Below are 17,121 nucleotides of genomic sequence, written 5' to 3'. Positions count from 1 at the left end.
TTGGCATCTTTCTAAACAGGGCAGTGAAATCTTACGGTGAATGAAAACACACTGCTTTGTGGCTGGATGTACACATCACTCTGGCACGTGGTGCTTGCTAAGGGACTGTGTGCGGAAGGGTATTGTGCGTGGAAGTCTCACCCAGCACTACCGGGAGATGCTGGGGATAGAATCTGGAACCTTTGTTATGGAAGGAAGATGCTCTGCCACTGAGCTACAGCCCTTCCCTGTGTGGCTGGTATAGATGAGGCATCCTGAAGGTGAGGACTGTGTGATTGTCAGAAGCGCTGAATGAATGCTCAGAAATGAACGCCACCTGTTCTGTCTGGACTGCGGTATTAATAAGCCATGGCCTGGCCAGCCTTTCCCAATTCCAAAATGAGATGGGAGAGCTTCGGGCACAGGCGAGGCACCACCAATGGCCTGGCCTGCCTGTGCATGGATTTTCACTTAATTCCCTCCCTCTCTCATATCAACTTGGTGGGATGTGCCCTGCAGTTCTTTGGACTAGCTTCCTAACCTCGATACTTCCCCCTTTCCTTCATTGCTTCACTGACGGGAAGAAAATGTTTGCTTTAACAACAAAGGCTGGGTTTGGCCTGGGTTTCCACAGATTGTTCAGTTGATACTTTTTTGGGTGGTGGTGGGCGGAGGGAAGAGTTTGTTTTCATGAGATTCATTCCTGTTCTTGTGGGCCTGCAGAGAAAGTGGGTCCCCTTTTAATGCAGAGAGTCCCAGGTAGGTAGGGATGGAAGGATCTGTCCATTTTGGTTCTCTCGCTTTTTCATTTTTTAAAAAAATATTATTATTTATTAAATATGTATACAGTCATACCTTGGAAGACGAACGAAATCCATTCTGGGAGTCCATTCGACTTCCAAAACTTTTGGAAACGAAAGCACGGCTTCTGATTGGCTGCAGGAAGCTCCTGCAGCCGATTGGAAGCTGCGGAAGCCCCGTTGGACATTCGGGTTCCAAAGACCGTTCGCAAACTTCTGGGTTTGTGGCGTTCAGGATTCAAAATGTCCAAGTACCAAGGCGTTTGTGATCCAAGGTTCGACTGTACTGCCCTAATCCTACAGGTCTCAGGGCAGTTCACAACATAAAGTCACAATATAAAAACACAAAATCTATATATATAAAAATGTAAAAATCGTGAAAATCCAGGTTCCACTTTTCTCCATAACCGCTTGACCGATCGTCCTGAAATTTTGACACAACGATCCAGGCCACTCCCCGCGCATTGTTGGGGACAAAAATCCCTCAAATCGCATACCTGGGCAGGTACAGACCTGGATTTCCACCAAGTCAAACAGCGCCCTCAAGTGGAATTCCTCCCACAGTACACCCCCTCCCTTCCTGTGAAATCTAAGCCACACTCACAAACCAAATGACATCATCATCAACCAAGCAACTGAAACCACCAAGGCGGCTTTCCAGACTAGGCCAAGTGGAGGTAGGGGGGGCGAATAGAGGGCAGGGATAAGTAATGGGTCGGAACAGGGTGGGGGGAGAGACAGGGATGAAACCTGCCCTCTCCATAATATCTCCCCTCGGCTTTGCAGACTAGGCCGCTTTCCAGGCTAGGCCAAGTGGAGGTGTGTGTGTGGGGGGGCAATAGAGGGCAGGGATACATAATGGGTCAGAACGGGGGGGGGGGAGACACAGGGATGAAACCTGCCCTCTCCACAGTGTCTCGCCTCGACTCAGGGGGACTCTGAGGCTCAGGGGGATCTGAAGGGGAGCTATTACCCTCCATTTCACAGACTAACGCACAGCAACGTGTGCAGGGCCAGCTAGTACATAATAAAAACAAAAGCAACCCAATAATCCCCCTCCTGAATCTTAAATTCAGCTGTCCACATTTTGCATCCATTTATACTTTATTTTCTTTTTTAAAGAATCCTCATGGAAGTTCATCAGCATTGTAGTGCAAATAAACACATTTTCAATATGCAGTCTTGCCCACTGTACACATTTCTGCAAGTAAGATGTATTCTGCAGTGGGGGGGGGGCAGTTTTTGAGAAAAAAAACATGTACATGGATGGAGAAGTTGAGATTGGTGTACGACTGCCCCAACAACCACAGAGGAGGCATTGGAAATGAATGGTTCTGTCTGATCTGAAATGACAAGCATAGATGCCATGGTGAACTCCTGTTTGAGGTTGAGAAAAGCACTTTGAGCTGCAGGCGCCCAGTCGAAGATGGACTGACTTCACAACAAATCTGTCAATGGCATGACTATTGTGGCAAATTTGAGGATAAAGCACCAGTAATAATCTGTGAAGCCAGGTAAATGCTGGGCCCCTTCACAATTCTTGGTGTGGACAGCCTGACCTTTTCGGGGATCAATTTTAATGACTTGGGGTGTAACAATCCCCCAAATTCAACTTGGGTGAGGCCAAAAGCACACTTCTCCAGCTTTGCGTAGAGTTGGTTTTCTCTGGGGTGTTGATGGACAAATGTAACATGGAATTCTGGGGCATCAGAATAAACTAGGATGTCATCAAGTGAGGGAGAGTTAAATTAGTGTTGTCTATCTCATTTCTTGTCATTTGAATTCACTGGTTTGGGTCCTACCCTCTGGAGCAGAAAACAAACTTGCTCCACCACCCAGATATCATTTCAGGTATTTGATGGCCATCATTTCACCTCTCCGTCTTCTCTTCTAGAGGCTAAATGTTCCAAACTCTCTCAATTGTTCCTCATAAGGCATGCTCTGGTTATCTCCCGCTTGGACTACTGCAATGCGCTCTACGTAGGGCTATCTTTGAAGGTGACCCGGAAACTGCAATTAATCCAGAATGCGGCAGCTAGACTAGTGACTCAGAGTGGCCGCCGGCACCACATAACACCGGTCCTGAGAGATCTACACTGGCTCCCAGTACGTTTCCGAGCACAATTCAAAGTGTTGGTACTGACTGTTAAAGCCCTAAACGGCCTCGGTCCAGTATACCTGAAGGAACGTCTCCACCTCCATCATTCAGCCCGGACACTGAGATTCAGCACCGAGGGCCTTCGGCGGTTCCCTCATTGTGAGAAGTGAGGTTACAGGGAACCAGACAGAGGGCCTTCTCGGTAGTGGCACCCGCCCTGTGGAACGCCCTCCCAGCAGATGTTAAGGCAATAAGAAACTATTTTACTTTTAGAAGACAGCTGAAGGTGGCCCTGTTTAGGGAAGTTTTAAATGTTTGACGCTGTACTGTTTTTAATATTCGGTTGGAAGCCGCCCAGAGTGGCTGGGGAAATCCAGCCAGCCAGATGGGCAGGCTATAAATAAATAAATAAATAAATAAATAAATAAATGGTTTCCAGACCCTTGACCATCTTGGTCACCCTCCTCTGCACATGTTTCAGCTTGTCAATATCCTTCATAAACTGTGCTGCCCAGAACTGGGACACAGGACTCCAGGTGGGGTCTGACCAAGGCAGAGTAGAGCAGATTCTCATTGGCTTTGTGCCTGTAGCACATTCAGTCACTGAATACTGCAAACAAGGAAGAACAGCATTTGAAATGTGCATCTCTAGCCAACTGGATTCATTTCCCATTGCTATTACATTTTTTATTTTATTTTATGACAGCTAGGTTAACTAGGGAACTTTCCCCGCAAGGCATCCAATCATTTCTGCATTTTATAAAATAACTTTTCTCCCCTTCAAGGTTTTGCAAAGCTCGTGTGAAAGCTGAACAGCAACGCTTCAATGTAAATTACAGCTTTGCTTATCACATTTAGCAAACAGCTCAAGTCAACAGAGTGGTGTCAGGCAATCTGTCCACTGTGGTTTCACTGAGACAATAAACACTCATCGTTTAGTCTTGCTTTTTTTCTTGTTATCAGGAGGATTAGTCAATACAGCTATTAGGCACAATTGTCTTAAATTCTGGACAGAAAGATCTGAAAAGAAAAGTTTGAACCAAAGTTTTTTGAGAGGGGGGTTGTCGATGCCTTATCTGCCCTTTTTTTTGGGGGGGGGGGTCAACATCATGCTTTTGTGGGGGGGGCTCTCCTTTGGCAGACACTTTAATTATTCCTGGTGTTCAGAGAAGAGTGCCTTTGTAGTCAAAATGTGACTAATCCTGGCACATTGGCCAAATAATGTTGACTGATTGCTGGGGTGATGCAGGACATTTAGACTGTGAAATTTAAAACAATTGCTCCACCCAGTATTGGATCTGGCCCCACTCACCACTGGCAAGTGGCCCTTGAAGGGTAGCCCAGAAGAGAATGTGGCCCTCAGTCTGAAAAAGGTTTCCCACCTCTTTTTTGAGCAACATGGGTCTTCCTGAGCTCAGGTGTGCTCCTGCATCCTTTGCTATTCTGTGGTCCTGCCTCTGTGGACCATCAATCTTGACTCACTTGTCCTTTGGCTTTGGCTGCCAGCTTGCCCTACAGCTGTTGGTTCCCAACTAGGGTGAGTGAATCTGCCCATTTTGGTTCCCCATTGATTCTCAGTCTTACGTTCTTCACATCAGTTTGCTTTTGGAAAAAAACAACAACAACTCCCCCCTCTTGAAAATTCATCAGCATTTTAGCGCGAACCTCTCGTAATATACACATTATTGCGAAACAACTTTCTCCCATGCATTGATAGATGCATTTTTATGCCCCCTTTACCCCAGCATATGCATTCTGGTAAACATTTATTTGGCACTGCAAAATTCAGAGAAGTGCAGATTGCGAAGGCTGGCTGTGTTTCTTTTCTCCTATTTGTTTCAGAAAGTGCAAATTCAGTTGTCTCACCTTTAAATGCAAACTGAATGGGTTTTTTCCTCCACCCCTATTCCCAGCTCACCCCAGACTGCTGCCCACAGCCCAACCGTGACACTGTGAAAGAAGCGGCTTTTCTTGAGGCTGCCAGATTTAACATCTCCCGTCTCCCGCCTCCAGCCTCCCCACCCTCCTCCCTTTGAGGGTAGGCAGGAACAGAAAGGACAAACCAACCTCCTTGATTCCGACCTTAGGGCACCTCTGGGTGGGTACAGTTTAAAAACAAACAAGAAGAACATTCCTTCTTACCGGGAAATTCACTACCCAGAACAGAGAGAAGCCTGTACTCTGGATAAGAGCTAAGAAGCAAATGCATCTCATGACAGCACAAAACAACTCCCCTGACTTGCATATTATTTGGTTTGACCTTTCCTTAAAGACCAGCCATCAGCTTGTTCACAGTAAAAAGTCTATCAAGCCCATCTGGAGTACATAAAGGGGTTTTCTAAACAATCTCACCTAGCATATTATTATTATTATTATTATTATTATTATTATTATTATTATTATTATTATTATTATTATTATCATTCATGCGAAAGGCTGGACTAGATGAATCCCAAGCCGGAATTAAGATTGCCGGAAGAAATATCAACAACCTCAGATATGCAGATGACACAAGCTTGATGGCAGAAAGTGAGGAGGAATTAAAGAACCTTTTAATGAGGGTGAAAGAGGGGAGTGCAAAATATGGCCTGAAGCTCAACATCAATAAAACCAAGATCATGGCCACTGGTCCCATCACCTCCTGGCAAATAGAAGGGGAAGAAATGGAGGCAGTGAGAGATTTTACTTTCTTGGGCTCCTTGATCACTGCAGATGGTGACAGCAGTCACGAAATTAAAAGACGCCTGCTTCTCGGGAGAAAAGCAATGACAAACCTAGACAGCATCTTAAAAAGCAGAGACATCACTTTGCTGACAAAGGTCCGTATAGTTAAAGCTATGGTTTTCCCAGTAGTGATGTATGGAAGTGAGAGCTGGACCATAAAGAAGGCTGATCGCCGAAGAATTGATGCTTTTGAATTATGGTGCTGGAGGAGACTCCTGAGAGTCCCGTGGACTGCAAGAAGATCAAACCTATCCATTCTGAAGGAAATCAGGCCCGAATGCTCACTGGAAGGGCAGATCCTGAAGCTGAGGCTCCAATACTTTGGCCACCTCATGAGAAGACTCATTGGAAAAGACCCTGATGTTGGGAAAGATGGAGGGCACAAGGAGAAGGGGACAACAGAGGATGAGATGGTTGGACAGTGTTCTTGAAGCTACGAACATGAGTTTGACCAAACTGCGGGAGACAGTGGAAGACAGGAGTGCCTGGTGTGCTATGGTCCATGGGGTCACGAAGAGTCGGACACGACTAAACAACAAACATTATTATTATTATTATTATTATTATTATTATTATTATTATTATTATTATTATTTCTCCAATGCTTGTTACACCCCTAGGACCACAAAATCATGGAAAAGGAAGGGACCTGGCAGGTCATATTGCCAACCCTGCTGCTCAATTCAGGATCTGCAATGCAGGGAGTTTGCAATCACAGCACCCCTGTCAGTATCTGTTTAAATATCTTCATCAAAGAAGAGCACCCAACCTGCCAAGGCAGAATTGTTCCACTTTTGATTAGCTCTTATTTTTTAGGAACATAGACCAGTGCTCCATAAAGCTCAGTATTGTCTGCACTGACTGTTAAGGGCTCTCCAGAGTATCAGAGAGGGAGTCTCTCCTAGCCCTACTGGAGTTACCAGGGTTTGAACCCGGGACCCTCTGCATGCAAAGCAGATGCGAAGCTATGGGTCTTTTATAGGACATATTGGTTTTGTCCCAGGCGGTGACCTCAACTGCAGGACGGAATTCTAGCTCAAGTGGGAACTTGCACTAGGCGGAGAGTCAGGGGACTTCCGGCCACACGCTGACAGCCCTGTTCCAGAACCAGGTCAAGGAAAGTTTGGTCAAAGAAAGGCCAAGTCCTAACAAGGTAATGTCCGACAAAGCAGAGGGTAAAGGCAAGGTCAGGCAAAGTGGAGGTCAAACTCTGCCTTCCCCCACTAAACACACCCAGAGTGGTTCAATAGTCAATCCTTCTTCCCAGGGAGTTCTAGGAAATGTTGCTTGGTGAAGGGGAAACAGGGGGTCTTCAAACAACTCTCAGCACCCTTAATGAACTATGGCTCCCAGAATTCTCTGGGGGAAGCCATAATAGTTTAAAGTGGTATCACACTACTTTAAATGTATAGTGCAGATTTGGCCTTAGTGAGTGGAACATTGAGAGATCATCTGCTGCGGGCTCTGAGGAAGGGGTTGGCAATCTTTTTGGGTACCAGGGAAGGCCTCTGTAAGCATCTCTGTGCCCACGGGTGCCAGGTTGGCAGCCCTTGTATAAGCAATCTGGATGCCATTTCATGCACTTGGTGCTTTTGATGAACTGGCTCCTGGTTATACCATTTATTAATACCTGTCTGCACTGAAAAGTTGCATCTTTTCTTATTCTAGTTCATATATTTCAGCACAAAACATACAAATTCATTTTCAGTTTAATTATCATTGCCCATTCTATAATGAATTTTAAATGCTACAATGTTGTTATTATCCAAATGATTTTAAAAGAAAATTGGATTGTCAAGTTATGTTGTGAAATGAGTTGCTGTTAGACTACATATTACTGTAATGATGCATTGAGATGTATTTTTTTGCTATTGTGTTGTAAGCCACTTTGGGCATACCTGGGTAGAAAAGCAGCATACATATTTAAATAACAATGCTGATACTTTAAGCTGGCCGTGCCTGGACTACTGCCTTGCTTCCTGGAAGGTTGTCAAAACTATTTGGCTGTCCACTGCTGGAAACACAACACTGGGTTAGAAGAACCCTAAGTCAGATCCAGCCAAGGCAATTCTTATAACATGGAAACCATAACTAGTTCCAAAAGGAGTGAATCACAGTACCTGATTGGGTAGTCCGCAGCACTTAGGTTAATGAAGAAATCCCACTGCCAGTCCTTCATTTCCATTAAATCCTGCATACTCTGCAAGTAGGTCGACAAAAGGCTCGCTCCTCCCCATATCGTTGCCATGCGCCAAGAAGTAACTTTCACATTTGGATACTGGTTCGCAAACTGGAGCACTTGCCGGTACAGGTAATTGGAGCGCTTTAAGGTGACAGGGTGGGGTGGGGGAGCAAGAAGGAGGATAAAATTTAATGAAAAGGCTTCAGACATTTGCACATGCATAAACCATACAGCTATGTTCCACATCATTATCTTCCTCCAATATTCCTTAAGTGCAGACGGAACTGGAAGAGGTAGAGAGAGAGGCTCGGTGGAAATATTCTCTATTTCGTGTGGCAAAGCATTTACTGACTCAATCCAAAGAGGAAAACCTATAGAATGCCAGATGTGCTTGCTTACAAGTTAAGTCCTCTTCCAAGGCAAGTGTGTACAGGGTTGTAGCCTGAGACAGTCTTCATTTTGGGACACTCCATCTATTTACAGTACAGTGGTGCCTCGCTTAACAAACGCCCCGTAAGACAAAATTTTCGCTTAAAGAAAGGATTTTTCGAGCGGAGGTTGCCTCGCTAGACGAATTCGTTTTATGAAAAATTCGTCTAGTGAATCACGGTTTCCCATAGGAATGCATTGAAATTCAATTAATGCGTTCCTATGGGCAAAAAAATATATCAAAAAAATTCAATGCATTCCTATGGGATTCGCTAGACAAATTTTTCGTTATAAGAATAGACCTGTGGAACGAATTAAATTAGTCTAGCGAGGCACCACTGTATTCAGTTTTGCTTTTGTGACTGAGGGGCATCCAAGGCAATCGTCAATTCATCCTAGAATGGGCACAGGGAATCCATGGCCTTCCACATATTTTTGGGAGTCCAGCTCTCCATCACCCCTGACCAATGGTGCCCATTTGTATCTGGACGTTAGAAATACTGCTTCAGAATATAAGGAGAAATAGTGATATTAAAGTATTGAATCTATAAATTAAGGGCATTTGCTGATGATGTGGTATCAACATTGGAACAACCATTGGATAGCACCCCCAAAGTTCTAGTAGAAATTAAAAGGTATGGAGAAGTGGCAGGTTTTAAAATAAATTCAGACAAAACCAAAATGTTGGTTAAAACATGGATGAGCAGTTGAAAAAATGTTTTAGAAAGGTTGTTTGGTTTAAAAATAGGTTTAAAAAGTCAAATATTTGGGAATTCAGCTAACAGCAAGGAACCTCAACTTATCTGTAAACAATTATATTAAATTGGGGAAGGAGGTTAAGAAAGACTTGAAAATGAATGTACTTCTTAGGATGCTGTTTTTATTCCAATCAGCTCTGACTGTAAATAATGCAAGCTGCTTCAAAAAATGGATCCCCCCCCCCAATTTATCTGGCGGGGAGAAAACCAAGAATTAAATATAAAATTTTGATAGATACAAAAGGAAGAGGAGGCGTTGCCCTGCCAGACTTGCAATTGTATTATGAGGCAGCTTGTTTGTGTTGGTTAAAGGAATGGATTGTATTGGATAATGCAGACATTTTAGATTTGGAAGGCCATGAGTTTTATGAACCACATTCTCAGGAAAAATTTGTATAGAGTCTGGGAGAAATGTAAAATCTGCTAGAAAGAAAAACACTTAAGGAGCCTAGTTATGGATTGGTTACAATACCACTAGATAAATGATATGTTTAAGGTAGACAAAAAAGGGGGTGTATGGGACTAAAGCTCACAATTCGAAAAAGAACTGCTACAAAATAAGGATAAACTCCTGTCTAAAATGTATATTTTTTTATTAGAATGGGAAACAAAAGATGAGCTAGTTAAAGCATCAATGACAATTGGGCAATACTGTAGATATAGGACACAATATAGACCTAAACCTCTGGGAGAAACTTTGGAAAAGTGATTTGAAATTTACTGTGTGTCATTCTCTGAAAGAGAATGATTCGAAAATGATTCATAGATGGTATTTAACTCTGAGTAGGTTGGTTAAGATGTATAAAGCAGAATCAGATTTGTGTTGGAAATGTAAAGAAATGGGAGGAACTTTTTTCATATGTGGTGAACATGTAGAAAGGTAAAAAAAGGGGAAATGATTTATAATGAGTTGAAAAAAAGTTTTTATTTAACTTCCCCCCAAAACCAGAGTCCTTTTTGTTGGGAATAACCCAGACAGAAATCCCCAGGTGCGGTGCCAGAAAAGTTTATTTATGTATGCAACAACAGTGGCCCATGTTCTGTTAGCCCAAAAATGGAAAGTGAGTTGAGGTCCCATGTAAAGAGGATTGGCAATTTAAGATGTTAGAATAAGCAGAACTTGCAGATTTAAACCACAGAACAGGAGAGCAAGAAAAACGTATATTTAAAGAAGAGTGGAAAATACTTATTGAATATATGGAAAATAATTGTACACAGCTGAAAACGCTGACAGTATTACGATAAATTCAACAGAGTAAGCAATATTTGATTGATGTAAAAGTGGAAAATTGATTTGAAATATTACAGGAAAATATGCAGGAATGTATGACATGTAATATGAACCATGGAAGGAGAAAGAAGGGAAGTCAATGGATATTTTAAAGTTTGTAAAAATATGTAAAGTTTGTAATATGTTTATTTTGAAATGTAAAAAATTGAAAACTCTTTTTTTAAAAAAGTTCCCTATCTGTGTCGTAGTATAATCTTCCCCATCCTTGGGTTCCCAAGATGTTGTTGGACTCCAACTCGCCAGCATAGCCTGTGCCAGGCATCCCCAAACTTTGGCCATCCAGATGTTTTGGACTACAATTTCCATCTTCCTCGACCACTGGTCCTGTTAGCTAGGGATCATGGGAGCTGTAAGCCAAAACATCTGGAGGGCCACAGTTTGGGGATGCATGGCCTGTGCTCAGGGATGAGGGGAGCTGTTATCATTTTATTATTTATTAAATTTCTATGCTACCCTTCATCTTAGGATACCAGGGCAGTTTACAATATAAAAACACAAAAATGCATAACATAGTAACAAACAAAAACAGTACCTCCCTCGCGCAGTTTAAAATGCTATAGATTGTTTAGTTAGCCAAAGCCCTGGGAAAAGAGGAATGTTTTTGCCTGGCACCTAAAGATGTAAGGTGTCTATGACAAAAATGTCTCTCACCAAACAAACCGTGAAAAGGACTATGAACCGAAAGTGGAGACAATGGATGCAGCATTCCCTGTTTATCTGTTTGCCTTGTAACACAAAAAACCCAATAAAAACTATTTTTTAAAAATAAAAATGAAGGCACCAGGCGAGGCTCCCTGGGGAGAGCATTCCAAAGGTGGGGAGCCACCACAGAAGAGGCCTGTTCTTGTGTGGTCACCCTCCAGACCTCTGGTGTAGGAGGCACACAAGGAAGCATCCTATCTCAGTGGTAGAGCACCTGCTTTTCACACAGATGGGCCCAGGTTCAATCCTCGGCATCTCCCAAGTCTGGAAGGAAGAGTATCCTGCCTGAAATTCTGAAGAACCACTGCCAATCAGTGCAGACAATATAGAGCTGGATGGACCACTGGTCTGACTCAGTATAAAGCAGCTTCCTATGTTTTTGGTAAACCATGGTTTGCTTCTGATTGTGGCTCACTGTTATGTGAAAATGGGGACCCTGAATGTTACCTACAGGAGTTTGCTGGAAGGCAACTAATTAATAATAGTAGGAATAATAATAATAATAATAATAATAATAATAATAATAATAATAATAGCAATTTGAAGTTCACACATTTCACGGAATAGTTTCAATTAAACTATTTTACAGAGAGAGAATTCTGAGTGGGAGTTTGTACAGAAAATAGTCTTCTAACGAAAGTGACAATTGCTGTGCATTCCAGGCATGTCACCTCAGTCAGAAGTAAGCCCCACTGAGTTCAACCAGACTCACTCTCAGGTAAACAGGTGTTATTCCCTCTCATTTAACTGGGAGCAAGCCTCAATGAACTTAATATTTATTTCACCTTCTTCTCCAAGTCTTATCACAGACCAAATCAATTTGTTCATTGTAAACTAATGTGGAGGCATCAAGAAGAACACTCCCCCTTTTAATTCTCTTCCATCTGGTCTGGGGAGAGCTGAAGCTCTTTTCAATTAGTATCTGAGCCTTTAATGGCAGGGGTGGTGAACCCATGGCCCTCCAGATGTTCCTGGACTCCAACTCCCATCTACCCCATCCAGCATGGTCGATGGTGAGGGTCGATGGGAGTTGTAGTCCGAGATGTGTAGGGCCGCAAGTTCCCCCATGCCTGCTGGAACGGCTCATCGGTTAGCATTGTACACGTACTACAGGTAGAAATGAACCTGAGATACATAAAAAGGGATGGATGGACACAGTGTAGAGGAGGAAAGGCTGAAGATACACATACATAAACCATGATGTATGGGGGAAACACACCCAATAAGTGACATTAAAGATGGAGATTAAAGATGACGAAGGGAAAGAAGGGAGATGGGCAGAAGCAATGGAGAGGGGCAGATTGACAGGCGGCGAGACAGGCAATTTATAACCAGTGATATATTACCTTGTCAACATGAATGTAATAAAAATGGTCTTTATGGTAAATAGCCTTAAACATGCGCGTCAGCTGCCGGGAAGCTCTGCCATGAACAACCAAGACAAATGCGATCCTGACTGGGTTTGCTGGCATGTATTCTACGGAGTCCTCATCCCACTGTACATTGTGGTTGGCTTTGCCTGTTTGGAAACAAAACAGAGTCAGGGCATCTGCAGAGTGCTGTACCAGGGCGGGTGGGCTGAGGGGACGAGTTCGGACCACATTTCAGCAGGCGGAGCTCCCCCCTCCCTTCCGTCTAAGCAATCATCAATGAGAAACATGGCCATGGGAGGGAAGATGCTGGCCTTACTTTCCCCAGAGTAGCAGCACTGACTATTGGCTATGTTGGCAGGAGGGCTTTGTCATTGAATGCAGCTTGGGTCCAGGATACCTTGAGGACCATTTGGTGCCTTCTATCCCTGCCTGAGGTCTTTGGGGGGCATAGTTTGTGGAACCCATGCTTTGGCCTTTATCCACCAGGAGCCACACACTTCTCACTGCAGGGTGTGTGGAATTCCCTCAAGGCTGAGATCAGAAACTCGCTCCCTGCTGAACTTCCCCATGCGTTGAATTTATTTTGGCAGGCGTTCAAACCAAGTTTTCCCCAATGTTATGATTCATTGCTACTGCTTTTTGTGCTGTATCCCCTGTTGTGTTTGGCTTAGAAACTGTGATATTAAGGATAATATACATTTACTGGTGTCGTTCAGCCCGTTAAATAAACGGGCGCTAGAACATATGTGAGCACTGTGCGGAGCACCGGATCGAGGAGCCGGTCTGCAGAGTCAGCGCCCGGCAACGCCGTGCTGGATTGAGGCGATGCTCCGTGCGGCGTTGCTGGGCGCTGACTCTGCAGACCGGCTCCTCGATCCGGTGCTCCGCACAGCGCTGATCAGCGCCGACCTGGCAGGCCAACGGATCAAGGAAGCGGCCTGCCGGGTCGGCACCCAGGCAGGTGCTTGCTCTCTTGCCTGCCTGCATTCCCCACCGCCTGTCACATGAAGATCGGTGGGCGCTGCTTGCCAGGGCTTGTCAACCCCGGCAAACAGCGCCCGCCGATCTTCGGCTCTGTCCCCCGATGTGCTTTGGCTCGGGGAAGCAGGCAGGGAGACGGCAACAGCCCGCAGCTTCCCGGGCTGTTGCCGTCTCCCTGCCTGCTTCCCAAAGCCAAAGCGTGCGGGGGATGGAGCCGAATTGCGGCACGGCGGGGGATTTTCGCCGTTTGCCTTCCCCGAGCGAAGGGGGAGGCAAATGGCGAAAAGCCCCCGCCGCGCCACAATTTGGCTCGGGGACTGGCTTGGCAGCGGCGGGAAGAAGGGGAGGAATTCTTCTTCTTCCCACCGCCGGCCAAGCCAAAGCCGGCTTCCCTCGGTGCACGCTGCGGCTTTGGCTTCCTCGGCGAAGGCAAGCAGGCAGGCAGCCCGCCTGCTTGCCTTCAGTGAGTAAGCGCCGTCCCATGCCGGCGGTGCACGGCAAGGCGGGGGGGAGCGCTCCTCTCCCCCGCCGCCTCGCCGCGCACCTCCAGCATGAGACGGGGCTTCGGAGACTGAAAGGTCATAGTGGAGCGGCCGGGGTGGAGAGAGCGTGTGTGTGTGTGTGCGATGCCCGCTTGCTGCTGGTCGCCAGGGGGAGCAGCCGGGAGCGGCGGTTGGCGGCCGCAGGTAAACGGTAGGCAGGGGGGGACAGCGCGCACGAGTGTGCGTCCAGTCTCTGCATCCAATCCCTGTGTCCGTGGGGCACATGCGCAGTAGCGCGGACACAGGGACTGGACGCAGAGACACAGGGACTTTATTATATAGGAGGCACGCCCAACAGGTAGATCGATATCTACCGGTAGATCACTGGACGTCTGTGGTAGATCACTGGTAGACCACTGGCTCCCCCCAAAGAAGCTCAACAACTTTGATTCCCCCCCCAAAAGCTCAACATTTTGCCCTGCACCCCCCAAAAAAGCCCTACAACTTTGACCTGAACCCCTAAAAATGGGCCTTCCTCCTTCCTAAAAAAAGCTCAACAATTTTGACCTGAACCTCCAAAAAGGGGGTAGATCACCGCCAGTTTTTAACTCTGTGAGTAGATCACAGTCTCTTGGGAGTTGGCCACCCCTGTTATATAGGATTAAAATAAAGAAAAACAGGAATCCAACAGCAGAGACACCTGGCTGGAACATGTGCAGATCAAGGGTCTGGAAAACAAGCCTTATGAGGAATGGTTGAGGGAGCTGGGTATGTGCAGCCTGGATTGGAAGAGACTGTTGAGGAGTCACGAGAGACATATTTAAATATCTAAAGGTGTGTCACACGGAGGACAGAGCAAGCTTTCTTTATTCTGATCTCAAGGGTAGGACTCGAACCGATGGATTCAAGTTACAAGAAAGGGGATTCCGATTATACATCAGGAAGAATTTTGAACGCTGCTGGGAAGGCTCTGCCCTCCTCTGCTACTCCCTCTCATGCTGCCTTTAAATGGGAAGTAAGAAAATGGGGGGAGTGTGTGTGTGTGAGGTCATGTCACGGAATGTTCACAAGTATTCCAATTTCTGAGAGGAAACTGTCAGTTACTGAATGCTTAGCAGGGCGGCCATTATGGGCGAGCAAGATCCATTAGACTAGCTAGCAAACTTCATGCAATACCTAACGGAATGTGAAGCTTTATGTTGCTAGCCGGCTAGGGAGCTGATGAGGTGTGTGCACATGGTTGGGCAAGTCCAAAATTAGGCTTAGAAAAGCAAAGATATCACTACTTCCCTCTCACAAATTCGCCACTCTCTCAGCTGTTGCAAATGGTTGCTGCTTTTGCACTGAAATCCCTAGACTAGCTTTCCTGGTATGCACAGAATAAGGATTTGGGTCAATTTTTCCTCCTCCTGTGCATAGCTGCCAAGTTTTCCCTTTTCTCGTGAGGAAGCCTATTCAGCATGAGGGAAAATCCCTTAAAAAAAGGGATAACTTGGCAGCTATGCTCCTGTGTATCTCATTCCACTGTCATCCATCTTAGGGGAGAAGTGATTTAAAGTGATCTGCAAAATAGTTGTGGCTCTGTATTTTTCAAGGACCTGGTGATCTCTTTTCAAATACATATATTCATTTAGCCTTGAATTTTTCAGAGGCGATCCTCAAACCAAATTATTCCAGCATTAGGGCTACCAAAATTGAGAGCGGAGTTTAAGCAGTAGCAAACATTTTCTGAGGGCACACTGGAGAGTTTGGAAATAATTAGTTGATCCCCTATTTTTTTTTTGAGGGGGGAAATGATTCATTTTTAGAAAACAGACAAACTAGACAGGCAAGTAATAAATCTCTATTTATACAGCCTCAATTTCTTCAATTTATCATCATCCTTAGCAATCTGTTCCCAAGGGCAACACCAATAAAAACAAGAATGATAGAACTTAGTATTTCTGAATTAAGAAGGAAAAATAGTCCTATCCCACTCAGAAGGATCTCAAAAGAGAGGAGGAAGTCTATTCATTTGGACTGGGTTATGCCATGAACTCTGAGCTTTCACACAACGTAAAGGCTATTTCTGGACAGTGGCGGAGCTTCATGCGCCGTCACCGTCGCATGCTCCACCGTAACATGGAGCATGCCATTTGGAATCACGCTAGCATTTTTAAAAAGAAGTTGGAGCAAATGAGAACTCCCCTTTCTAATAGTAGCGTGGGGAGCTGTGTACAATATTCCCAATGAGAATTATCCTGGATTCTTTTTGTGGGCTTGATCCTTATCTTCCCCCATTCCCTGTTGGGCAAGGCTTCCCACCTCTCCATCACCTGATGTTTGCTATGACACCAGGTGACCCATTTGAAATCTACCTGTATAGGCAAAGCAACAGCGATAAGTCAGAGTGTGGGGCAAGTGGGCATAGCTTTAGCTGAAACAAGTAAAAAACCACCCAGCCAAACAAACCAAAAAGAAACTTGACTACATTACAAGAAGTGGTTGTTTGATCATAAACTTTCAGTGATAGGGTTGCCAGACTCAATAGAGGACAGGACTTCTGTGCCTTCTGGAAACCTTAAAGAGAAACCAGCAGACCCTTTGCTTGGAAATTAAACAAAGGGTCTGCTGGTTTCTCTTTAAGGTTTCCAGACTCAAAAGAGAGCAGGGCAATTAAAGGCACAGAAGTCCTGTCCTCTATTGAGTCTGGCAACCCTATTCAGTGACCAAAATGCCACTGGAGTGGTCAAATCTGGCACCCAGATCCTATGATTTGACTTCTGTGTATTTATGGGCAACAATATCGCATCAATAACTAGGGATGGAGGAGAAATACATTTTAGTTTGTATGTGAAAGCACATCTACAATACCAGAGTCAAAATACAGCCATCCTTCAGAAGGCACACACATCTCTGAAGTTTGCAATGCAGTTCACCAGCCAGGTAAGGGTACAAAATGTGCTCAATAAATGCATATTTTAGTGAAAATAACATACAAAGATTTATTAGATTAGAGGAGATTGCTTTGTACACATAAAGGCATGTGTACACCAGGAGACAGTCACACTACAAAGTTGATGAATTTTCATGAGGATTTCTCTTTTTTTAAATCACAAACTGATGTGGAAATGTGGAGAGCTTTAAGCTTGGGGGAAAATAAGAAATGGAGAGAAACCGAAATTGAGGGGTTCTCCCACCCCTAGAGGCAGCATTTGCATGCCATCATGTCTGGGTGAGATTATGCTAGGAGAGTGTTCGATAGGGCTTATTCTTAGCATTTCATTTCCCAGCGCAGTGAGTCTTGGGATCAGCCTGAAAGTTTCCTGCAGTGAACAAAAGC

General features: G+C 44.9%; 1 protein-coding gene across 1 annotated transcript in view; it reads right to left on the bottom strand.

Annotated features, from left to right (window-relative positions):
* XYLT1 (xylosyltransferase 1) overlaps nucleotides 1–17,121 on the bottom strand; it is a 188,971-nt gene that overhangs the window by 45,138 nt on the left and 126,712 nt on the right. The window contains exons 4-5 of the mRNA XM_035130694.3: nucleotides 12,310–12,482; nucleotides 7,722–7,924 (exon numbers count right to left, since the gene is read on the bottom strand). Of these exons, the coding sequence (XP_034986585.3) occupies nucleotides 7,722–7,924; nucleotides 12,310–12,482 (376 nt within the window). The remainder of the gene's footprint in view (nucleotides 1–7,721; nucleotides 7,925–12,309; nucleotides 12,483–17,121) is intronic.

Source organism: Zootoca vivipara, chromosome 13, assembly GCF_965207765.1.
Source record: "Zootoca vivipara chromosome 13, rZooViv2.hap1.1, whole genome shotgun sequence".
Classification (NCBI taxonomy): Eukaryota; Metazoa; Chordata; class Lepidosauria; order Squamata; family Lacertidae; genus Zootoca; species Zootoca vivipara.
Note: the sequence above shows the minus strand (reverse complement) of the source record. Positions and strands in the feature narration are given on the sequence as shown.